The 25,168-nt window shown below is 38.6% G+C and overlaps 1 protein-coding gene and 1 non-coding gene across 2 annotated transcripts; one reads left to right on the top strand and one right to left on the bottom strand.

Moving 5' to 3' along the window:
• The first annotated feature begins 1,173 nt into the window (after positions 1 to 1,173).
• On the top strand, positions 1,174 to 2,043 carry LOC121218128 (uncharacterized). Its single transcript, XM_041094820.1, has 3 exons — positions 1,174 to 1,371; positions 1,497 to 1,589; positions 1,735 to 2,043. The coding sequence occupies exons 1-3, from the start codon at positions 1,174 to 1,176 to the stop codon at positions 2,041 to 2,043; spliced, it is 600 nt and encodes a 199-aa protein (XP_040950754.1).
• A 14,895-nt stretch (positions 2,044 to 16,938) lies between these two features.
• Positions 16,939 to 17,045, bottom strand: LOC121225913 (small nucleolar RNA R71). The gene has a single exon (XR_005923820.1). It is a non-coding gene; the product is annotated as a small nucleolar RNA R71 (small nucleolar RNA).
• Positions 17,046 to 25,168: the final 8,123 nt, after the last annotated feature.

Genomic DNA, 25,168 nt, shown 5'->3' with positions numbered 1-25,168 from the left:
AAACCATTATTCCAATTAGGCCCTAATTTGGGGTGTTACATGTTATGTATTTGACTAACATTGCTTTGTTGTGGTGGCATCGTAGGTCCACGGATGTGAGACATAGTGGGAACGAAATTGGGACTTGGGAGGAGTTCCAAAGTGAGTTCAAATCACAATTGTATCAAAAGTATGACGAGGATAAGGCTTGGGCAAAGTTACACTGGCTTACGCAACAAGGCACTGTGAGGGAGTATGTGCGGGAGTTTAGTGAACTCATGCATCAGATCTCTAATATAGTTGAGAAATAGGCATTTTTCCTTCATATATAAGTTGAAACCAAGGTGAAGCAAGAGTTGCAATGTCGAGGAGTCCAAGGGCTTACGAATGCCATGATTGTAGTAGAATTATTTGTCGAGCTTTGTGGAAAGAAAGGCAAGACTGAGTCTTTCAAGCCCAAATTCAAACCAAAGTGCAATAGTGGTGAAGATAAAGACAAGCTTGCTAGGAATGGCAATGGTCAGAAGCCTTGGGATAAAAAGAAGAATGGGTCTTTAAGTTTCTTCCATTGTGATGGTCCACATATGATCAGGGACCATCCGAAGAAGGCCGAACTTTATAATATGAAAGAAAATGAGGAGGTAGATAATGCAGACAACAATCTTGGTTCGATACTAGGGGGTGTTGAAGACAAGATGAGTCATGGTCTGATGTTTGTAGACATCATGGTGGCTGGTAGAGAATTGATTATGCTTGTTGACATAGGTGAGTCTGATTTGTTCATGTTCGAAGAGACTACTCGTAAACTTGGTCTCAAGATCCAAAATGAGTTTGGTTGGATCAAGATGGTGAACTCAAAAAGCATTCCAGTCAAGGGGGTTACAATGCGAGTGGATCTCTAACTTGGCGATTTGACTGGTAAGGCAACTATTAAGGTAATACCACTTGATGACTATGATTTTGAGGTTGGATTAAGTTTCCTTGACTAGGTTTATACGTCTATTTTTTTCTTTTGGTAAGTACATGGTGATTTTGGATTTGAACCATCAGTGCATGATCAAAATGAAAAGGAACGGAAGCATAAAAGGAAAAATATTGTCGGCAATCCAATTTGATAAGGTCGAGGAAGCCGTGAAGTTAGTTGGTGAGATCCCGAAGGAAGTGGGCCAGTTATTGATGTCTTTTTAAGATGTGATGCCTACCAAGTTACCTAAGAAGTTGCCTTCAAAGAGGGAGGTAGACCATATGATCGAGTTAGTGCCCAACATGGAGCCACCAACAAGGACCCCATATTGTATGTCTCTGCCAGGATTAGAAGAGTTGCGAAAATGGTTGATGGAGCTTTTAGATGCAGGATTCGTTAGGCCATCTAAATCTCCGTTCAGTGTGCCAGTGTTCTAAAAGAAACATTATGGGACGTTGAGGATCTGAATCGATTTTCAAGCCTTAGACAAGATCACTACGAAGAACAAGTACCCTATTCCCTTTATTGCGAAATTATTTGATCAACTTGGTAGTGCGAGATGGTTCACCAAGTTGGACTTCAGATCTGGGTAACATCAAGTTCGAATAGCCAAGAGGGACGAGCCAAAGATAGCTTGTGTGACGTGGTATGCTTCGTATGATTTTCTTGTGATTCCCTTCGGACTCACGAATGCTTTAGCTACATTTTACACCCTAATGAATAAGGTACTTCACCCTTTCCTAGGTCATTTTGTGGTTGTTTACCTTAATGATATTGTGGTGTATTGCAAGTCACTCGAGGAACATGTGGAACATTTGAGGGAAGCGTTCCAAACTTTAAGGGAAAATGGGTTGTTTTTCAAAGACGAGAAGTGCTCATTTTCCCAACTAGAGGTGTCATTTCTATGCCATATTGTAGGAGGTGGAAAGATTCGAATGGATGAGAGGAAAATTCGGGCCATTGTTGAGTGGGAGCCACAAACCAAGGTGATAGAGTTGAGATCATTCCTCGGGTTGGTGAATTATTATCGACAGTTCATAAAAGGCTCCTCCAAAATTACTGCACCCTTGACAAACATGTTGAAAAAGGGTAAGGTATGAGATCGGGATCCTCAATGCGAGAAAGCCTTTAATCAATTGAAGCAAGTGATGACGAGGGAGCCTGTACTTACTTTGTTGGATTATTCGAAGTCGTATGAGGTACGCACAGATGCATCAAATTATGCCATTGGGGGAGTACTGATGTAACACGGGCATCCAATTACTTTCGAGAGTTGAAAGCTTAATGAGACAGAATGGAGGTACACAGTCCAAGAAAAGGAGATGGCTACTGTGGTGCATTGCTTGCACACATGGAGGCATTACTTACTGGGTTCCAGGTTCGTGGTCTTTACCAATAATGTTGCCAATAGTTATTTTCTAACCTAAAAAATGTTCTCCCAAATAGGCTCGTTGGTGGGTTTTCCAAGCAGAGTTTTATTTCACGATAGAGTATAAGTCAGGAAGTGCCAACACTATGGCTGATGCATTTAGCTGAAAGATGGAATTTTTGGTAATCAAACTTGATGGGTCTTTATTGGAGAGCATTTGAAAGGGATTGTCCTATGATCCCACAGCCAAAAACTTGATCAAGCTTGCTAATGAGGGGAAAACGAGGATATTTTTGTTTGAAGGTGAGTTGTTATACATTCATGGGCACCGTCTTTATATGCCTCATTATGGTAAATTGTACAAGTCATGAAGGAGTATCACGACTCGAGATGGGCGGGCCATCTAGGAATGCACCGCACATTCGACCTTTTAGAGGATCATTACTATCGGCCTCACATAGGTGATGATGTGGAGACCTATGTGAAAAATTTTCTAGTATGCCAACAAGACGAGGTTGAGTTAAAGACTCCGGCCGATTTGCTACAACCCTTGCCCATTCTGGAAAGACCATGGTAGAGTGTATCCATGGGTTTAGTTGTTGGTTTGCCTAAGTCTGATGGGTTTGCAAGTATTCTTGTTGTGGTGGAAAGGTTTTCAAAGTATGTAGTGTTCATTCTAGCTACCAAAGAGTACCCTGCTAAGGAGGCAACTTATTTGTTCCTTAAACATGTGGCACCAGTTCCCTGAGGACACGACGAAGGTGTCACTATAACAGGTAAGGGAGAATGTCATGGGTTGCATATGGGAGCCTGTAAACATGGCCTACTTGTATGATCAATCATGTTCAAATAAGGTCATTTGGCCTAATCGAACTAGCCCGTTGCTTGAAGAGATTGAAGGCCTATATACAAAGCTTGGAAAATAAGGAACGAGATCTTCAAAGATATATAATCTTAGATATGATATGTAATCTTTAGAAGATACGATTCTATAATCTTAGAGATTTGATTTGTAGATAGCTTTTAACCTTAGCCATTGATAGACTTTGATCTGTACCATTGATTTTAGGGAGGCACAACTATAAATAGAGGCCTCTCCCCCTCATTGTAAATTCAGTGAGTAAATTCTTCACTCAAAATTTTTGCTCTAGTGTTCTTACTTTTCTGTGGCTTTGTTCATCTTTTAAGTTCTTTCAATTTTCATTCTTCCACTTGTTTTTCGTGGGTGCCTTAGAGGAATTCCTTTGAATCCTCAATTAACGGGAGTTAGGGTGACTTAGGTGTTTTTAGAGTGAAGAAACTACCTAAGGCCACATGGATTGCTTGGGAAAAATCTAAGTTCGTGCCACTTACACATGCATGGTTTAATCTTTGAGACAAGTATATGACTCCTAGCAGGATTAACCAAGTAGTATTCCTCCGTCGACACTGCATGGTCCTCAACATGCCACGTGAGCAGCAAAGAGGTCATAATAGAGTGCGAGCATCATTTGTGTCACGAGAGAAAATGCATAGGCATCGACAAATAATGGATTGAACCCTACTCTCAAAAATATGTTTCGCATCTGAAAGCACGATTGAGCACCAATGCACTGACACAGCCATGTCGATTTAAAGGGGCACACGTGGGACACAGGTTACAATTTATGTCTACCATGCACCCCAAAGGGAACAAGATAGAAAAGGGATGACAACACATCCAAAATTCCATCTGATTAGGTACACATTATAGGATCCCAATCACACCCCTAGAGTTCATATAGAACAAAGGGAGATGAAAAGGAGTGCGGCTTGATAGTTTGATATGAGTAGCATGGAGCCTACCAATACACACAACCAAAACACCACTCATATGCCCATTGCATATTAGTAGTAGCTTCCATGCACACCAACCAACAACCCACCCAACCAATGTATTAGTAGGGGAGCGGAAGGAACAATGAGCGAGGGTACACCACAACAGCTTGGTGCAATAGCTATGAAGGGAAAAATCCCACTGGGGCTTAGTCGAGTAAAGAACAACCCAACAAACTCAACTTACGCCCCATAGTAAGCCGTTGTCATCAAAGGGGCTTAATATTGGGGTCACAAGCAACTTTGAATACAGACACATGCTTGGGAAGTACACAGGATCATGTGGTTACAGACTTAGGAGGCACAAGGAATCCTTAATATGATGGGGGGAATAGGGAAGCCAAGCTTGATCCCAAAGTAATGTATAAGCCACCCTAAGAGATCTTTTTCCGATATAAGGAACTTGGTCCTACAGCCGTTGCCTACACTTCTATAGGCACAGGATTGATCGGTCAAAAAATCATAGCCCTGGCCACTGGTGCCAAGTTTCTGTGATTTTTGGTAAATTTTGAAATTTTGGTGTTCTGAATATTGGAATTGTGCTTAAATGTGTTAGTGGGCCTTTAGAAGGCCCAAGCCTAAGTTAAATACGGTAAAATATCAAGTTGGATTTTAAGTGAATAAGAGACTTGGTTAAGTGGGCTTCTAAGAAGAACTTCGTAAATTACGACACAAATAGGCCTTGGTAAAGTGGCAAGGTGGCGCCACTAAGTTCCTAAAGAAATGGCGTCTGGTAGGGAATTAAAGGTCAAGGGTTGAAGTTGCAAGGTAGGCATATGGTTACTTTTTAATTTTAGGCATGTGCCGGGCATGTGATCACTCAAGTTAATTTCAGCATGCCTTAGGGAGGTTGGGCCGATTTTTTTAGTTGATATTAGGGCTAGGTTCTTTTCTTTTTCTATCGTGGAGAATTAGGGTTAGCCACCTGAAAGCTTTCATTGTCATTCATCCTTTCTGAGTTCTCACAAAAGCCGAAAATGCAAATTCCTTCTCCTTGGTGCCGATTTCTTCTTCCTCTATTTTTCCTCCATTTTCTTACTTCCTTTTTTCTTTTTCTTCTAGCCAAAACCTTCTGATCACCTTACTCACCTCCTCTGTCAATCCCATCCTCCACAAAACCTCCATACTCGATTGCTATAAAAGCCGAAATCCCGAAAACTCACTTCTTGTGCCGATTTCTTCAAGCCAAAATCCTTCAGTTATTTTTGTTCTTTGTGATCAAATTTCATCTTCTCTAAACCCTTAGTATTTGTCAGAAACATTACTTTAAAGTTATAGCCTCAAATCGTCATCTTCTTCATCACTTAAAAAGCCGAAATACCATAGATTTAGGGACTCATAGCCGAAACTTCAGATCTCCTGGATTCAAGTTCTACTATCGTTTAGAGGATAGATCTGCATCAGATCTACGTAGAAATCAAAGACGAATAAGTGGTAAGTGCTCATCACCTCAGATCTAGTTTTATTTTACAATTTAGAAAAGACGAAGTCCCTAAAATCTAGGGAGGCTGTCGTTTTGGGCATGGGGCTTTAAAGGTCTTTAATCGACGATTTATTTTGGTGATTAATGTCTTCTAGAGGTTTGATCGAAGGCTTGGATCTTTGGAACAACTAGACTTAGATCTAATCATCGATTTTCGGTAAAAAGGGAAGATTCTACAGGCTTTAGAGGCATGGTTCGATTATGGGTTGCTGAATATTGGGATTGGTTGTTATGGGTTGCAATCTAAGAATTGTGGTAATCAATTGTAGGACATCATAAGGGATCTCAGTAGCAATCGTCGCGAAACAGGTGTGTATTGAACACCCTCTCATAGTTCAATTCGGCAAAAGCCAAAATGCCGAAATTCTGGCATTTCATGGGCTTGTGAGTGTGCCAGTGCTTGCAAAATGTTTAGAAATCATTAGATCTGAAATCGTAAAGTGGTAAGTTAGTTGTGTGTGAAATTTCGTGCACTTCGGTAATTGGGCCTCGATAGGCTAAAACTGGGCCCAATGGGCTTACGGGCCCATACGGGTAATAATAATAAAAATGTATAATATAAAACAATAGGCAATAAGTATGTTCTGTTAGACTGTAGAATCAAAACTGCTTAAACCAAGAAACTGGTCATAAAACTTGAGTTAAATGGGCTTAAATTGCCAATGGACACTATAGGGCCCATTAAGGGTTTTAGGGCCCAATGGCTAAGATTGCAAAATTGAGATAAATAAATTACTGCGATGACAAATGGGCTAGTAAGGACCGCAACATTTATGAGAACCCTTAAAAACTGATAAAAGTACTGAAATACCTTTATAGGTGGAAAGTTTACAGTTTTACCCCTAGGAGCAAAATTACTGATATACCCCTAGGGTTAAGGTTGACCTGAATGCATGTTTGATTTTACTATTTACTTCATGCCATGTTATTATTATCTGATGCATGGAACTGGGTTATTGATGGAGGAAGTATTGAAAGTGGCTTGTCCACATACTGGAGGCTTTGCCCCTTACTAATATCTGAGCAGCAATGCTGCAACTGTGGAATGTAGGGCTGGGTGGGTTGAGCTAATCCCCACATGGAGTGTAGGGCTGTACGGGTGGAGTGTAGCGGTTGGTTATAGGCTGGGTTGGGTTTGCATACACGAATATGTCTGTTTTGTTCTGGAATGGGCCTATGGGCCATACTGTTATCTGAAAAGGGGCTAAGGCCCAGTTTACTGTATTCTGAAAAGGGCTTCAGTCCAATACCCGCTGTTATCTGAATAGGGCTTAGGCCCAATGGGCTTGAGCTAACTTGGGCTTTGGAATGGTTTTCCATACACACTGAGTTTTCCAAACTCGCCCCTTTTCTCTTCCATCCTTGCAGGTGAGCCCTAGTTGGTGGACTTGGAGCTGGGCGGGATTCAGAGTGGCCACGGAGATTAAATTTCTATTTTTTAAATAAGCTTCAATTAGCTTCCTTTTAAATTTCGCATTTATTTTTGATTATTTCTATTTTGGTTAAAGTTGTAATAAGGCCGCTCTATTATTTTTATTTTGGGTTTTTAAATTACTTAAATTATTTTCAAGTTGAGATTCACATCACTTAAATTGATTCCGTAAAATTTGTTAGCTCTAGGCGCGTTTTATAAAAGTTACTTATTTTCAAAATATCACGATAACCGAGTAAAGCTTTCGCAACGTAAATGTTTTCAAAGGAAATAAATATTTTAAATAGACTTACACTTAATTTGTTGTTCGTGGACAAGTAATAAGCTTAAAGTGCGGCAATGGATGTGTGCTTGTCTAGGATTGGATCCGAAGGGAGCTTGGTACTTAAGTTGTCCGATGGACTCACCTCCTCTTTTCCGATTTCCTACCTAGTGCTCAGCTTCCATTCACTTTAACCTATAATGAAATCATCCTTTGAACACTAAGCACGATTTTCTGGACTAAATATAGAAAAAAATTTTAGCACTTCAATGTGGCACGTCGGATACGGTCACAACGTCTAGGCCGGGTTTAGGGTGTTACATTTAGTGGTATAAGAGCCAGGTTGCAACAAGTCAGCTGTGGATCGGGTCCAAAAAGGTTTTCAAAACTTTAAGCCCAAAGAGGGTATTTTTGGAAAAATTCGACCTTTAAAAATAAATTTTCTGGTTAATGGAGACAAATTTTCAAACTTGGTTTCTTTAAATCAAATGTTTGAGAAATGGATTTTAAAAAGGCCTAAATCTTTTGCGTATGCCTGAAATCTAATAAGGTGGCACACTGAATCCCCGGCACCAAGTCTGTAATTATCTTTCTGCTCTATATATACTGTACTGTACTAAAAATAATACTGTAGATAGTACTGAGCCTTAGATATGGTACTATAGATAAGGTAGTATTAAGGCTACAAAACTGAGACTGTAGGGTAAACTAAGCCCTAGGAAACTGAGATAGTAGCTAAATTGCGATTGCGCAAGAACAACTCTAAAACTTTATGTGTTCATAAGATATTCTATAATAAACAATAGAAACAGTAAACTAATGTCATAAAATTCGTAATCAGATAAATCGATATGAGTACGAGAGCTGTTCGGGGAAGAGGCCGTGGTCGAGGCTGAGGTAGTACTCAAGCTGGACGAATCTTTTGAACACATGCCAGCTGGTGAGGCACGACCACCACCGGTGGATGCTCCGTATGATCGGGCCACAGGGAACGACGCTCTGTCCCAGGCCATGTTGAGAGTTTTGGAAAGAGTGGCCGGAGCTAATGTCGGGCCCATGAATGGGGGTCCATTTCTGAGGGACTTCGAGCCAACGGAGCGGAGATTTTTACGGGCATATCTGGAGTAGCCCCAAATGTGCCTGAGTACTGGCTGGAAGCCACAGAGTGGATTATGGATGACCTGGACTGCTCAGTGGAGCAGAAGTTAAAAGGAGTGGTGTCGTTGCTGCGGGACGAGGTGTATCAGTGGTGGATCACTATGAGAGAGGGTACCCCAGCTGAGAGGGTAACGTGGAAGTTGTTCAAGCAGTCCTTCAAGGTGAAATATGTCGGAGCTAGCTACGTGGACGCACGAAGAAAAGAATTCCTGAACCTGACCCAGGGTAGTAAGACCGTTGCTGAATATGAGGCAAAGTTTCTGCGATTGAGTCAGTACACTAGTGGCATTGTCTCCACCGAATATGAGCGTAGTGTTCGTTTTGAGGATGGCCTCAGGGATGAGTTAAGGGTGCTGATAGTTCCATAGAGAGAGCGCGATTTTGCTGCATTGGTAGAGAAGGCTAAGATAGCCAAAGAGGTGAAGCAAGCCGAACGAAAGAACCACGATAGGGATCGAAACCGATTCAGGTGGGATACTGGACCAGCTGGTGCTGCAAACCGAAATGTTAAAAGAGCTAGGATAGAGGAACCAGTTCGAGTAGTTCTGGTGAACACAGTTAGACCACAAGCTTGTGGAGATTGTGGTAGAGTGCATCTGGGGAAATGCTGGAAGCGTACTGGGGCTTGTCTTCGTTGTGAGTCATGGGAACATAGGATCAGGGATTGTCCTAGGAGGCCAGCCCAGACTCCGGTGGCTAAACAAGGGGCTGTACAACCTGTGCAACCTGCGCGAGGTGGACCGCCGCCAACGAGAGGTCGTGGATAAGGTCGCGGTGGCAATGGCCGTGGACGTGGGGCACCTGGCAGGGGTACTATTAATGTTGAGGCTCGTCAGCCAACTGTGGTATATGCTGCTCGTCGCCGCGAGGAGGGTGATGCACCTGATGTCATAACTGGTACATTTTTTATTTCTGGCATACCTTATACTGCTCTGATAGATGTGGGGTTAACTCATTCATATGTTACATGTGACATTTCTGGGGCATTGGGTGTACACTTTGAGGAGACTGTGTGTGGGGTAACTGTGATAAGTCCTTTAGGTCACTCGGTTAAGGTAGAGAAACTCTTTAGGGGGTGACTTTAGAGACTCAAGGTAGGATTTTTTGTGGAGACTTGATGGAGTTACCGTCTGGAGAATTCGATTTGATTCTAGCGATAGACTGGGTGACCAAGCATAGGGCAACTCTAGATTGTGCAGTTAAGAGGACGGTGTTAAGGACTGTCGAGGATGAAGAGGTAATGATTATTGGAAAATGAAGAGATTACTTGTCCAACGTGGTATCGGCTTTGAGGGCTGAGAAACTGATGCGTAAGGGATGCGAGGCATATTTAGCTTTTGTAAGCCAAGCTGAAACTGAGGATCTGACTATGGAGACAGTCAGAACTGTTAGAGAATTCTGAGATGTTTTCCCAGAAGAGCTTCCTGGATTACCTCCGAATCGAGAAGTCGAGTTTGGAATCGATTTGCTACCTGGAACAGCTTCAGTGTCCATCGCACTCTATAGGATAACACTGAAGGAGTTAGTGGAACAGAAAACTCAAATCCAAGAGTTGTTGGATAGAGGCTTCATTAGACCGAGCGTGTCTTCATGGGGAACACCAGTCCTGTTTGTGAAGAAAAAAGACGGGACGATGCGTATGTTCATCGATTGTTGCCAGTTGAACAAACTGACGATAAAGAACAAATACCCACTGCCTAGAATTGATGATCTATTTGACCAACTTAAAGGAGCTTCGGTATTTTCCAAGATTGACCTTCGATCTTGATACCATCAGCTAAGGGTAAAGGTAGTGGATATTCATAAGACAGCATTCAGAACTCGATATGGTCATTACGAGTTTCTGGTTATGTCGTTTGGGTTGATGAACGCACCTGCAGCTTTCATGGACCTGATGAATCGAGTATTCCAACCTTACTTGGACTGATTCATGGTCGTTTTTATAGATGATATTCTGGTATATTCAGAAAATAAGGAGAAGCATGATGAGCATCTACGTATTGTACTGCAAGTGCTGAGAGAGAAGCAACTTTATGCAAAGTTTAGTAAGCGTGAATTCTGGTTGCGAGAAGTGACTTTTCTAGGTCATGTGGTTTTTGCCGAAGGAATTAGAGTGGATCCTCGAAAAATTGAGGCAGTTTTGGAATGGAAACCACCGAAGTCAGTATCGAAAATTCAGAGTTTTCTAGGTCTGGTAGGCTATTACAGAAGGTTTGTAGAGGGATTTTCTTTGATTGCTGCACCATTGACGAAACTGTTACGGAAATGAGTAGCATTTGTCTGGACTGAAAAACAACAGAAAGCTTTTGACCAGTTGAAAAAGGTATTGACTGAGGCACCAGTGTTGAGTGAACCAGAGCTGGGAAGGACTTCACTGTGTATAGCAATGCATCGCATGTGGGGTTAGGATGCGTACTGATGCAAGAGGGTAAGGTGGTCGCTTATGCTTCGCGACAGCTTAAGCCTTATGAAGTGAACTACCCTACGCACGATTTAGAGCTAGCAGCAATGATCTTCGCGTTGAAAATCTAGAGACATTACTTGTATGGATAAAAGTGTATTATATACACAGACCATAAGAGCCTAAAGTATCTGTTGACTCAGAAGGAGTTAAACCTTAGGGAACGAAGATGGATAGAGTTGATTAAGGATTATGACTGTTCGATTGAGTACCATCCAGGTAAGGCTAATGTGGTGGTTGATGCTTTGAGTCAAAGGGTTGTTGCTGATTTGAGAGCCTTGTTTGCATGTTTGAGTCTGTTCGACGATAGAAGTCTGTTGGCAGAATTGCAAGTGAGGCCTACTTGGACTAAACAGATTAAAGAAAAACAGTTAGTTCTTCGGTTTCGGCAAGTTAAGAATGGTGAGAATGAGGATTTTGGACTGAATACTGACAGAGTTATGCGCTTTCATGGTAGAGTTTGTATTCCGAAGGACCTTAAATTGAGGCGGACAATTCTAAAAGAGGCTCGTGGGGGGCCTTGTGCTATGCATCCTGGAGGAAATAAGTTATGTCGACACCTGCGAGAGGTGTACTGGTGGCCTGGACTAAAACGAGAGGTGACTGAATTGGTTAGGTAATGTCTGACGTGCCAGTAAGGCCGAGCACCAATTGCCTTCTGGATTACTGCAACCGGTGAAAATTCCACTATGGAAGTGGGATAGAGTAACTATAAACTTCATGAGTGGGCTACCTTTGACACCCACCAAGAAAGATTCTGTGTGGGTAGTTGTGGATAGGTTAACGAAATATGCCCATTTCATACCTGTTCGTACTAATTACTCACTGCAAAAGTTGGCCAAGTTGTATGTGACGGAGATAGTGCGACTGCATGGGGTGCCAGTGTCGATTATTTCTGACCGAGACCCTAGGTTTACATCTCGGTTCTGGGAGAAGTTGCAGGAGGCGTTGGGTACACGATTGGATTTCAGTACTGCTTTTCACGCTCAGACAGATGGATAGTCGGAAAGGGTTATTCAAGTTTTGAAGGATATGTTAAGAGGTTGTATCATCGATTTTCGTGGTAGTTGGGAGGACTACTTGCCATTGGCGGAGTTTGCGTACAATAACAGCTACCAAGCAAGTTTTCAGATGGCTCCATATGAGGCACTTTATTGGCGAAGATGTCGTACGCCTATGTGTTGGACAGAGTTGGGTGAACGACAAGTGCTTGGACCAGAATTAGTGGCAGGTACTGAAAGTAAAGTTAAGTTGATAAGAGATCAGTTAAAGGAGGCATCTGATAGACAGAAGTCGTATGCAGATCTAAACCGAAAAGATATTGAGTTCGCTATTGGGGATATGGTTTTCTTGAAGGTTTCACCTTGGAAGAAGATCTTGAGGTTCGGCAAGAAAGGCAAACTGAGTTCGCGGTTTATAGGGCCTTATCGGGCTCCTAAACTGGTAGGCCCAGTAGCATATCAGTTAGAGTTACCACCGGAGTTGGACAGAATCCATGATGTCTTTCATGTGTCCATGTTAGGACGATATCGATCGGATCCTTCACATGTTGTGCCAATAGAGGAGATTGAGGTAAAGACTGATTTGACCTTTGAGGAGGAACCCGTGCAAATTTTAGATCGAGAGGTTAAAGTTTTAAGAAGGAAGTTGGTTCCGTTGGTGAAAGTACTGTGCCGTAATCATGGAAGGAAGAGGCTACTTAGGAGTCAGATGAGACTATGCTTCAACAATACCCTCAATTATTGGGATCAGGTAATTTTCGAGGCCAAAATTTCTTTAAGGGGGTAGAGTTGTAACGCCCTGATTTTTGGGATTTTTCGGGTTTTTGTGATTTTTGGTAAATTTTGAAATTTTGGTGTTCTGAATATTGGAATTGTGCTTAAATGTGTTAGTGGGCCTTCAGAAGGCCCAAGGTTAAGTTAAATACGGTAAAATATCAAGTTGGATTTTAAGTGAATAAGAGACTTGGTTAAGTGGGCTTCTAAGAAGAACTTCGTAAATTACGACACAAATAAGGCCTTGGTAAAGTGGCAAGGTGGCGCCACTAAGTTCCTAAAGAAATGGCGTCTGGTAAGGAATTAAAGGTCCAGGGTTGAAGTTGAAAGGTAGGCATATGGTTACTTTTTAATTTTAGGCATGTGCCTAGCATGTGATCACTTAAGTGAATTTCGGCATGCCTTAGGGAGGTTGGGCCGATTTTTTTAGTTGATATTAGGGTTAGGTTCTTTTCTTTTTCTGTAGTGGAGAATTAGGGTTAGCCACCTGAAAGCTTTCACTGTCATTCATCCTTTCTGAGTTCTCATAAAAGCCGGAAACGCAAATTCCTTATCCTTGGTGCCAATTTCTTCTTCCTCTCTTTTTCCACAATTTTCTTTCTTCCTTTTTGCTTTTTATTCTAGTCGAAATCTTCTGATCACCTTACTCACCTCCTCTGTCAATCCCATCCTCCACAAAACCTCCATAGCCGATTTCCACAAAAGCTAAAATCCCGAAAACTCACTTCTTGTGCCGATTTCTCCAAGCCAAAATCCTTCAGTTATTTTTGTTATTTTTGATCAACTTTCATCTTCTCTAAACCCTTAGTATATGTCGGCAACATTACTTCAAAGTTATAGCCTCAAACCGTCATCTTCTTTATCACTTAAAAAGCCGAAATACCATAGATTTAGGGACTCATAGCCAAAACTTCAGATCTCCTGGATTCGAGTTCTACTATCATTTAGAGGATAGATCTGCATCAGATCTGCGTAGAAATCAAAAAGGAATAAGTGGTAAGTGCTTATCACCTCAGATCTAGTTTTATTTTACAATTTAGAAGAGCCGAAGTCCCTAAAATCTAGGGAGGCTGTCGATTTGGGCATAGGGCTTTAAGGGTCTTTAACTAACAATTTCTTTTGGTTATTAGTGTCTTCTAGAGGTTTGATCGAAAGCTTGGATCTTTGGAACAACTAGACTTAGATCTAGTCATCGGTTTTCGGCAAAACGGTAAGATTCTAAAGGCTTTAAAGGCATGGTTCGATTATGGGTTGCTGAATATTGGGATTGGTTGTTGTGGGTTGCAATCTAAGAATTGTGGTAATCAATTGTAGGACATCATAAGGGATCTCAGTAGCAGTCGTCACGAAATAGGTGTCTATCGAACACCCTCTCATAGTTCAATTCGGCAAAAGCCGAAATGCCGAAATTTTGGTATTTCGTGGGCTTGTGAGTGTGCGAGTGTTCGCAAGACATTTAGAAATCATTAAATATGAAATCACAAAGTGGTAAGTTAGTTGTGTGTGAAATTTCGTGCACTTCGGTAATTGGGCCTCGATAGGCTAAAATTAGGCCCAATGGGCTTACGGGCCCATATGGGTAATAATAATAATATATAATATAAAAAATAGGCAATAAGTATGTTCTGTAAGACTGTAGAATTGAAACTGCTTAAACAGAGAAACTGGTCATAAAACTTGAGTTAAATGGGCTTAAATTGCTAATAGACACTGTAGGGCCCATTAGGGGTTTTAGGGCCCAATGGCTAAGATTGCGAAATTGAGATAAATAAATTACTGCGATGACAAATGGGCTAGTAAGGACCGTAACATTTATGAGAACCCTTAAAAACTGATAAAAGTACTGAAATACCTTTATAGGTGGAAAGTTTACAGTTTTACCCCTAGGAGCAAAATTACTGATATACCCCTAGGGTTAAGGTTGACCTGAATGCATGTTTTATTGTTACTATTTAATGCATGCCATGTTATTATTATCTGATGCATGGGACTGGGTTATTGATGGAGGAAGTACTGAAAGTGGCTTGTCCACATACTGGAGGCTTTGCCTCAACTTACTGATATTTGAGCAGCAATGCTGCAACTGTGGAGAGTAGGGCTGGGTGGGTTGAGCTAATCCCCACATGGAGTGTAGGGCTGGTACGGGTGGAGTGTAGCAGTTGGTAATAGGCTGGGTTGGGTTTGCATACACGAATATGTCTGTTCTGTTCTGTTCTGGAATGGGCCTATGGGCCATACTGTTATCTGAAAAGGGCTAAGGCCCAGTTTACTGTATTCTGAAAAGGGCTTCAGCCCAGTACCCGCTGTTATCTGAATGGGGCTTAGGCCCAATAGGCTTGAGCTGGCTTGGGCTTTGGATGGGTTTTCCATACACACTGAGTTTTCCAAACTCACCCCCTTTCTCTTCCATCCTTGCAGGTGAGCCCTAGTTGGTGGACTTGGAGCTGGGCAGGATTCAGAGTGGCCACGGAGATTAAATTTCTGGTTTTTAAATAAGTTTCAATTAGCTTCCTTTTAAATTTTTCATTTATTTTTGATTATTTATATTTTGGTTAAAGTTGTAATAAGGCCGCTCTATTATTTTTATTTTGGGTTTTTAAATTACTTAAATTATTTTCAACTTGAGATTCACATCACTTAAATTGATTCCTTAAAATTGGTTAGCTCTAGGCGTGTTTTATAAAAGTTACTTATTTTTAAAATATCACGATAACCGAGCAAAGCTTCCGCAACGTAAATGTTTTCAAAGGAAATAAATATTTTAAATAGACTTAAACTTAATTTGTTGTTCGTGGACAAGTAATAAGCTTAAAGTGTGGCAATGGATGTGTACTTGTCTAGGATTGGATCCGAAGGGAGCTTGGTACTTAAGTAGTCCGATGGACTCACCTCCTCTTTTCCGGTTTCGTACTTGGTGCTCAGCTTCCATTCACTTTAACCTATAATGAAATCATCCTTTGAACACTAAGCACGATTTTCTGGACTAAATATAGAAAATGTTTTTAGCGCTTCGATGTGGCATGTCGGATTCGGTCACAACGTCTAGGCCGGGTTCAGGGTGTTACAAGTCTAATATGATTAGTAACATGCATATTTAATTAAGCAAAAGATCCGATTGGACTTAATTTGGTTTCCAAACCCATAAGAGATAGAGTTTCCATGGAAGTAATTCTGAACATGTTAGCATGATGAAAATAAGTTGATTTGATTAAAGTAATTATCATAGCCCATTTAATGTTGATTGTTTTTGTTGCTAAAGTCTTCATTCATACAATTAGGTACATTGCATTTAGATTAGAAATTGTATTAGGGATCATTCTTGCATTTAATTAATCTAATCATTACTATCTGAATTTATTGAGTTTTTTACATCAAATTGTTAATTATAATTTTGTAATTAATTGTTTAAGGTTATACAGTCCCTGTGGAGATGATAACTCATTTTTACTTACTTATTACTTGAAAGATTATGTACACTTGCGTAAACACGTTAGAATCCGTTACAAGTTTTTGGCATCTTTGGGGGGACTATTGCCTTAATCATTTTTTTTGTGAATTATTTTTACAATTTGGTTTTTATTTATTTTATTTAATTTCTAACACTACTAATTTGTTCAATATTCTTTTTTTATTTATTCTTAATTGTTTTATGAGCATAGATCGAATCATTGATCTATTACCCGTTGACCCTGAAACTGAGCAAACTTTTAGACAAAGAAGACACGAAAAATCTACTTAAAGACAAGCCGAGATGAACCTTGGAAATTAAAACGATGGACAAGGTAATGGAGCTAATCAAGTGCACAACCCAATCCTTATTGCTGATGATAAGGATCATGCTATTAGACAATACAATGTGGTACTCTTCAATGAGTTAAATCCAGGAATTAGAAGGCTGGATACCGAGGCACCCCATTTCAAATTGAAACCAGTGATGTTTCAAATACTCCAAATTGTGGGCCAGTTCAGTGGTATGCCCACGGAAGATCCACACTTACACCTTCATTTGTTCATGGAGGTAAGTGATTCATTCAAGATAGCTGGTGTGGCTGAAGACGCACTGAGGTTGACACTATTTCCATACTAGTCTCAAGATCGAGCATGAGCATGGCTGAATTCATTGCCACCAAGTTAAATATCTACCTTGCAAGAATTAGTAGAAAGGTTTTTGGTAAAATATTTTCCACTGAGTAAGAATGCAAAATTGTGTAAGGAGATAACTACTTTCTAACAATTAGATGATGTGTCTTTGTATGAGGCATGGGATAGATTCAAGGAATTACTTCGTAAGTGTCCTCATCATGGGATTCCTCATTGTATCTAGTTGGAGACATTGTATAACAGTCTCAACACACATACAAGATTAATAGTAGATGCTTCTGCGAATGGTGCGATTTTGTCTAAGTCTTACAACGAGGCTTATGAGATCATTAAAAGGGTCGCAAGTAATAACTACTAATGGCCGACAAATAGAGCAGTTTTAAGAAGACGTGTAGCTAGAGTGCACGAAGTGGACACACTGACTTTACTCTCTACTCAGCTATCTTCTATTTCCTATATGTTAAAAGCCTTTATCACTAATGGTTTAAATAATTTTGCAGCTCAATCAACAAGTCAGTTGAAGTAGTTTCTTGCGTATACTGTGGGGATGGTCATTATTTCGAGAATCACCCTTCGAATCCCGAATCAGTGTACAACATAAGGAACTAGTATCAAAGACAAAAATAGGCAAGGACCACAATCCAATTTCTACAATCCATCATGGCGAAACCATCCAAACCTTTCCTAGAGTAACCAAGGAAACAGACCGAACAACAATTAAATATAGCATAAACCCAACCAAACCAAAGGGTTTAACCAACAAGCCCTAAAACCACCTCAAACTGAAGCATCAAATAGTTTGGAGAACTTGTTGAAGGCGTGCATGGTGAAAAATGACATCTTCATCCAAAGTCAAGAAGAAACATTAAAAAATTTGGAGAACCAGATGAGTCATTTAACTACTGAGCTTCGTCGTAGACCGCAAGGAGCCTTGCCGAACAACATAGAAAATCTGATAAATTTGGGTAAGGAACATTGAAAAGTGGTAGAGTTACAAAGTGGTAAGATTTTGCAACCTAAAAAGGTTGTGGTTGAAGATGAGCCTACAAAAAAAGAGGAAAGTCAACTGACACTTGAAGTTCCTACAACAGAAAATTAGATGTTGAAAAATCTGATGAGGTAAACCCTAAACTAGTGAATTTTAAAAAGCTAACACCCTTTTTCGCATATTTACCTCATCAAAAAAGTTGTCCTTATCAACCTAGAATTCTATATCCTCAAAGACTTCAACAGAACAAGCAGGAACAAAAGGTACAATTCAAGAAGTTCTTGGATGTTTTAAAGCAGCTACATATCAACATACCATTGGTAGAGGCTTTAGAGCAAATACCCAACTATCTGAAGTTTATGAACGATATTTTGTCAAAGAAGAAATGACTTAATGAGTATGAGATTGTCGCTTTGATGAAAGAGTGTAGTGCATTTTTATAGAACAAGCTACCTTCGAAATTGAAGGATCCTGCAAGTTTTATGATACCCTACAACACTGGAGAATCATATTGCGGTAAAGCTTTGTGTGACTTCGGAGTAAGCATCAACTTGATGCCCAAATCCATTTTCAAGCTATTGGGAATAGGTGAAGTGACCCACTATTGTAACACTTAAACTTGCAGATCGATTATTAGCATATCCTAAAGGAAAGATTGAGGATGTTTTGGTAAGAGTCGATAAATTTATTTTTCTTGCTGATTTCATTATTTTGGATTTTGAAGTAGACAAGGAAGTTCCGATCATCCTGGAGAAACCTTCCTAGGCATGGGAAGAACATTTATTAGATGTGCAAAAAGGTAAACTTACCATACGAGTTCAAGATGATAAGGTAATGTTTAATATTCTGAAGGCAATGAAATTTCCTGATTCAATGGAAGAGTGTTTAGTAATGGAGAATTAGAAACCTTAGTTTCTATGGGAAGCAAAATGCCTTAGGGTTTGAACTATTTGAAGACGAAAAAGGTAATGAAGGTTTAGCTTTGATGGAAGCCAATCCAAGGAGTTATATTCAACCACCGTGATTCAAATTGCTAGAGTTGGAAGTTCGAGAATTTACACAACCCAAGTTGTTAATCGAGGAATCGCCTAAACTCAAACTAAAAGTACTTCTATCACACTTAAAATATGTTTATCTTAGTGATAGTTTTACTTTGCTTGTGATTATTTTAGTGGAACTCATAGAACATCAAGAGGGGCAATTGATTGCTATCTTAAAGAAATTTAAGAAGGCAATTGGTTGGACCATAGCAACATACGAGGTATAAGTCCTTCCTTCTGAATGCATAAATTTTTTTAAAGGAAGGTGAAAAAGGTAAGATTGATGGGCAAAGGAGACTTAACCCTATCATGAAAGAAGTGGTTTGAAAGGAGGTAATTAAGTGGTTAAATACGAGAATTATTTACCCTATTTCAGATACTTCTTGGGTATGTCCGATACAATGCATACCGAAGAAAGGTAAGATCATGACTTTGAGAATGAACGAAATGAGATAATGCATATTGTTCATGATAGCGTTGGAGAAACTATATTGACTACAAAAAGCAAAACAAAGCCACTCGTAAAGATCATTTTCCTTTACCTTTTATGGATCAAAAGTTAGATTGTCTAGCAAGTAATGCATTTTATTACTTTTTAGATGGATATTCGGGATACAACCAAATAGTTGTAGCCTCAAAAGACTAGCATAAAACTACTTTTACCAATCCATATAGTACGTTTTCTTTTAGTCGAATGCCTTTCGGCTTATGTAATGCACCTACCACATTTCAGCGAAGTATGATGGCAACTTTCATTGCTATGGTTGAAAATTATGTCGAGGTTTTCATGGATGATTTCTCTATTTTTGGTAACACTTATGATGTTTGTTTGAATAATTTGGCTAAGGTACTAAAAAAGATGCGAAAAGACTAATCTTGTCCTTAAATGGGTGAAGTTTCATTTTATGGTTAAATTGCCTTAGGGCATAAGATTTCCAAAAACGGGATTGAAGTGAATTAAGCAAAGGTGAACGTAATTGAGAGATTACCGCCTCCAGCTAGTGTGAAATCAGTTCAAAGCTTCTTAGGCCATACTGGAAATGATCTTTCATAAATTTCTAAATTTTATTTATGCTTTTAGAAAAACAAGTTTTTTATTTAAATAAAGCTAGTTAATTTCAGCCCCAATAGTTATCACACCTAATTGGAACAGGCCTTTTGAGTTAATGTGTGATGCAAGTGATTTTGATGCTAGAGTTGTGATGGGTCAAAGGAGGAACAAAGTCTTTCATCCTATGTGCTATGCAAGTAGAACTTTGACAGGAGCTCAGATCAATTATACGGTAACTGAAAAAGAATTCTTTGCTATAGCCTTTACTTTTGACAAGTTCCATTCATATCTTGTAGGTACCAAAGTTACAGTGTTTACCGATCATGATGCCGTTAAATACTTACTCATGAAAAAAGATTCTAAACGACGCTAATTCAATAGATACTCTTACCCAAGAATTTGACCTTGAGATCCAAGACAGAAAAGGTGTTGAAAATCAAGTAGTCGATCATCTTTCGAGGTCAGAACATAATGAGGTAACTTCCTTACTTGTTCCAATTAATCAGAATTTTCCTGATGAGCATATCTTTGAGGTAAGACAAATCTATGAAACACCTTGGTTTGCTTATTTTTCCATCTACTTAGCATGTGGAATAATTTCTTGAGAAATGACATACCAACAAAGGAAGATTTGGGAAGACCCATTTTTGTTTAAACAATGTGCAGATAACATAATCAGGAAGTACGTAGCTGTAAGTGAAATTGACAAAATTTTGTACCACTGCCATTCATCTCCGTATGGTGTACACAGTTTGGGACATCTAGAACTATAATTAATGATGAAGGATATCACTTTGTAAATAAGTGACTTAAGTGGTTGCTTGACAGGTACGATGTAAAGCGTAAGATTGCTATTGCCTATCACCCACAATTGAATGGGCAAGTTGAAAGGGTGAATCGTGAAATCAAAGGTATTCTTGACGGAGTAGTGCGCCCAAACAGAACAAATTGGTCTTGAAGGCTCCATGATGCACTATGGGCCTATCGAACTGATTTTAAGACACCGTTAGGAATGACTCCCTATCAGTTAGTTTTTGGAAAGGCATGTCATTTGTCAATTGAATTGGAGAATCAAGCTCACTGGGCTTTGAAGCAATTGAATTTTGATCATAAGCAAGTCGGTGAAAGAAAGATGTTACAACTTGATGAGTTGGAAGAGTTGAGATTATTTTCAAACGAGAATGCCAAAATGTGTAAAGAAAAATATAATAGGTGGCATCATAGTCGTATACAACCTCATGAATTCAAAGAAGGTCAAAAAGTGTTGTTTAATTCAAGGCTAAGGTTATTTCCTAGAAAACTCAAGTCTCGATGGAAAGGACCTTATACCATCCATAAAGTTTATCCATATAGAGCTGTAGGATTGTACAAAAACCATGGAGGTACATTTCAAGTGAGTGGTCAACGTCTCAAGCACTATTGGGATGGTGAAGTTGAGTGAATTAAAACCTCCTTCAAATTATTAGACCCTTATTTTCTCATAAGCCTACTTTTTAATAAAAATTTATAAAATATTTTCTTAAATTAGTATATTTAATTAATTCTATCTGAGGAGACTAAAACTTAAGCGTGACCCCTCCAACCTTTCCTGGGAATTGATTTTATGTAATCTATTAAGAAGGAAATTTCTAATTAATTATAAAATTTTTACTCTTAGTTAGTTTATTTTTATTTTTCATTTTTATCTTTTTCTTTAATTTTAATTTGTTTATGTTTAATAAAGGGGGTCAAACTGGACCAAGTACTAATCAGTTTATTTATTTTTAAGTAGTCTAGTTTGTAAATATAGTTTGGGCCCAAGGCTTGAAACAATGAAGAGAAATTTACCCGGTGTTGCCATCCATAAGGGTTCCCTAAAACCCTAATTTTTGCCGCCAGTTGTTCCCTCCATCCATACTTGCCACCCAAGTCACCTTAAATTAGCTAAATTTTAGCTACAAAATTACCCTAATTCATCACTATATAAATTTTCACAACCCTTCAAGCCATTAGCTTAAACCCTAAGTCGCTCATTCTTTTCCCTCTTAGTCATCGGCTTAAATCTTGAAATTTCTCCCTGAATTTCTTCCTTCTCACAAGCCCCTAGTATTGCCGCTGTACAACTTTTGCCAGAGTAGCCCTTTTGCCATCGCAACCCCTTCCCCCCTCCGCATCCTATCACTGTAGCAAGCTTCATGCCATCGCAAATCAATCATTGTTGCAAATCCCTTGCTTCATCTTTTTCCAAAATTTTGCTTATTTTTCTGGAAAAATGTGCACATCTCGCAAAAGGACTAGATCTTCCAAGACCTCTGCTGAAAATCCCATTGTGATTCGATCTTCAAGAATCAACCTATGGTGTCAAAAAAAGGTTTCCACTTGGAAAGTAATGATAAGATGGTTTTGCCTTTGCTGATTCAAAAGACGATTTATGCCTTCAATTGGAATTATTTTTGTGATGCACTATCATTACCCAATGAGGAGTTAGTTTGAGAGTTCTATGCAAATTTGACTAAGCCAAATGCTACTAAAGTTCTTGCTCGCAAGAAGGAGGTACCTCTAACTTCTAAGTCCATTAATGATTTGTTTAACCTACCTAATGTTAAAGAAGATGAGTATTTTTCCATGATGACAAACAGATATTGGGATTTTCTTCAACAAGTCCATTAATGGTTTGTTCGATATAGCTTCATGCCTACCTCACACAGTTCCAACATCTCAATGGAGCGAATTCTTTTGTTGTATGCAATTATGAAGAAAGGTCTATCAATGTTGGGAAGATCATTCTTAAAGAGATCCATGATTGTGCCAGAAAGAAGACTGGAAGTGCTTACTTCCCTTCCTTGATAACTTCACTTTGCTTAAGGGCCTAAGTTAAAACAAAAGCGAACCTGAAGGGACCATGTGTTCAAGGTTACATCACAACCCATGATCTTGAAAGGTTAGTGGAGAATGTGTATGAGCTAAACCCACCTGAACCAGGTGAACCAATATAACCAGAAACTGATGATCATTGAATAAACCAAAACTGAAGCAAACTCAGTTACTGAGACAGAAAAAGCTGAATTGAGGAAGAATCGAGCAATCCCAAACCGATAAAAGAACCAAAAGTCTCTGAACCAATAGAAAATTTGAATGTTGACGAGTAAGTTGAATCAAGTGTTGATCTTAAATTGACTATTCCTATGCCTACTTTTCAAATATTGTGAAGAAATCAAAATTGTCAATTATGATGGATATGATGAAATTTATGCATGACTAACAACAGGCTTATTGGAAATATCCAAAAGTTAGAGATGATTCCGTAAGAAATACTTTTAAAAATAACTCTAACAATTTTGTTCTTGAGTTCCATGATTATATCTTCGAGTCTTAGAAGGATGATGAGAATGCAAGCGAGGATGAAACATCAAAGGAGGAAGACAAGGAGGATAAGACAAATAAATAAAATAGGGAATTTCTTATATTTAGTTTATATTTTTTTAGGTGTTTATTTTCACTTCATAATTAGAATTTCTTCTTTCACATAATAAAGTAGCAGGCAATAATAAATTAAGCTCAATGCCTCTTCAAAAGAAAGAAAATAAAGTAATGTGTTAATAGGAATAAGCATGTCTAGGATTGGACTATGAGAAATAATTGGTACTTAAGTTGCTTTTATGAATCACCTCTCTTTTCTTGCAACTCTACCTGGTATTCAGTTTTCATTCTTTACATTGTTTTTGCAATAAAGACATTGCTTCCTTTTAAATAGGGGTAAGGCATTTTGCATGAATTTTGAAGTATGTTTCGATCTTTTTACTTAAGTATGCTGAAATAAATGAATGCTCAGAAATGATTTTTGTTCTTAATGTAAGCATGATCTCTGATTTTATGTAAGTTATCCATATGTTATCTTGAGTAATGGAATGCTTTTGTGATCTTAGTCTTATGTAGGATTTTCCTTGAAATTTTGATTTCTTTAGAAATAGACATTTATGAAGGTTTAAGTCTTTAGAATTGACTTAAGAATTTTCTTGAGGCGAAATTGTAGGAGGTATAAGAATCTAATATGATATAGGCACACTTTCTTTGGATCGTTTGAGTCTTTCAAGCTGACCTTATGAATTTAACCCTTGAAACTTAAATTTTGAGCTTAATTGACTGTTTATTGCAAAGTACCTACATTATAAGCCACATTATTATCACATTATCATCTTTTTTATTCTATCTTATTCTTTTGCACCTATCTTTACTAAATTTGTCTTGGTGATCAAAGTTTGATGGAAGACATGAAAAGATGTGCATGCTTTTTACATTATTTAAAAAAAAAGATGAATGAAAGTTTGAAGAATAAAAAACAAAGAAAAGATTGCTTAGAATCTCAAAAATAAAGAGCAAAGTTTGCTCAAAGTTCAAGAAAAATAAAAGGGGAGCATAAGCTCGAAATAAGTTTGGGGCTATTCCAAAGACCCATTTGTATGAAAGTTGTGACGCCAATGAATCTAAGACAAAGTTAGGGTTAAGATGTTTTGAACATAAAAATTACTTCTTTTTATCCTTACCTTTAGCCTAGCCCTATTACAATCTAATAAAAAACCTATTGATTAGATGACTATACCGACTACATTAGTGAAGAGGAATTACTGAGTTCAACATATGAAGACACTAATTAATCCTTGGGATTACTATGTTTACTTGATAAAGGAAGCATATTGATTGGTGAATGTTATGTATGACTCTGAAAATGCAGGCAAACTATGATTCATGTTGACATTATGATGTACTTAGTATAAAATTTGGAAATAATATTTGTATTCGAGCTACTTATGAATAAATAATATTTTTTACATGATTTTATTGAAGCATGATTATGTGCAAAGATTGATGTTGCTTTATCATTTTGCAAAATTGTCTTAGCAAAAATTGTGTTATCATGAACATTACTCAAGACGAGCAATGGTTTAAGCTTGGGAGTGAGTAAACTCAAAATTATATAGGTTTTCCTATATGTTTTTACCACCTTTTCTACTTAATTATTATGTTTATATTGAGTAATTATTATTGAAATAAGTGAATTTTACTTAATTAGTAATTTTAGACATTAGTTTGGAAAGTATGTGCAATTATGCTTAATTACATGATTTTCAAGCATATTTTGTATTAATTCATGTTAATTTATTAATGCATATACTTTTCATTATGTAAGAGGTCTATTGAAGACATGATTTAAATAAATAAAAGATGGTCATGCACAAATTATCCAAGTGAATAGCAAGACCATGCAATTTTG

The sequence above is a fragment of the Gossypium hirsutum genome, chromosome A03 (assembly GCF_007990345.1).
Source record: "Gossypium hirsutum isolate 1008001.06 chromosome A03, Gossypium_hirsutum_v2.1, whole genome shotgun sequence".
NCBI classification, from domain to species: domain Eukaryota; kingdom Viridiplantae; phylum Streptophyta; class Magnoliopsida; order Malvales; family Malvaceae; genus Gossypium; species Gossypium hirsutum.
The sequence above is the reverse complement of the archived record's forward strand: the minus strand, read 5'-3'. Positions and strand labels throughout refer to the sequence as shown.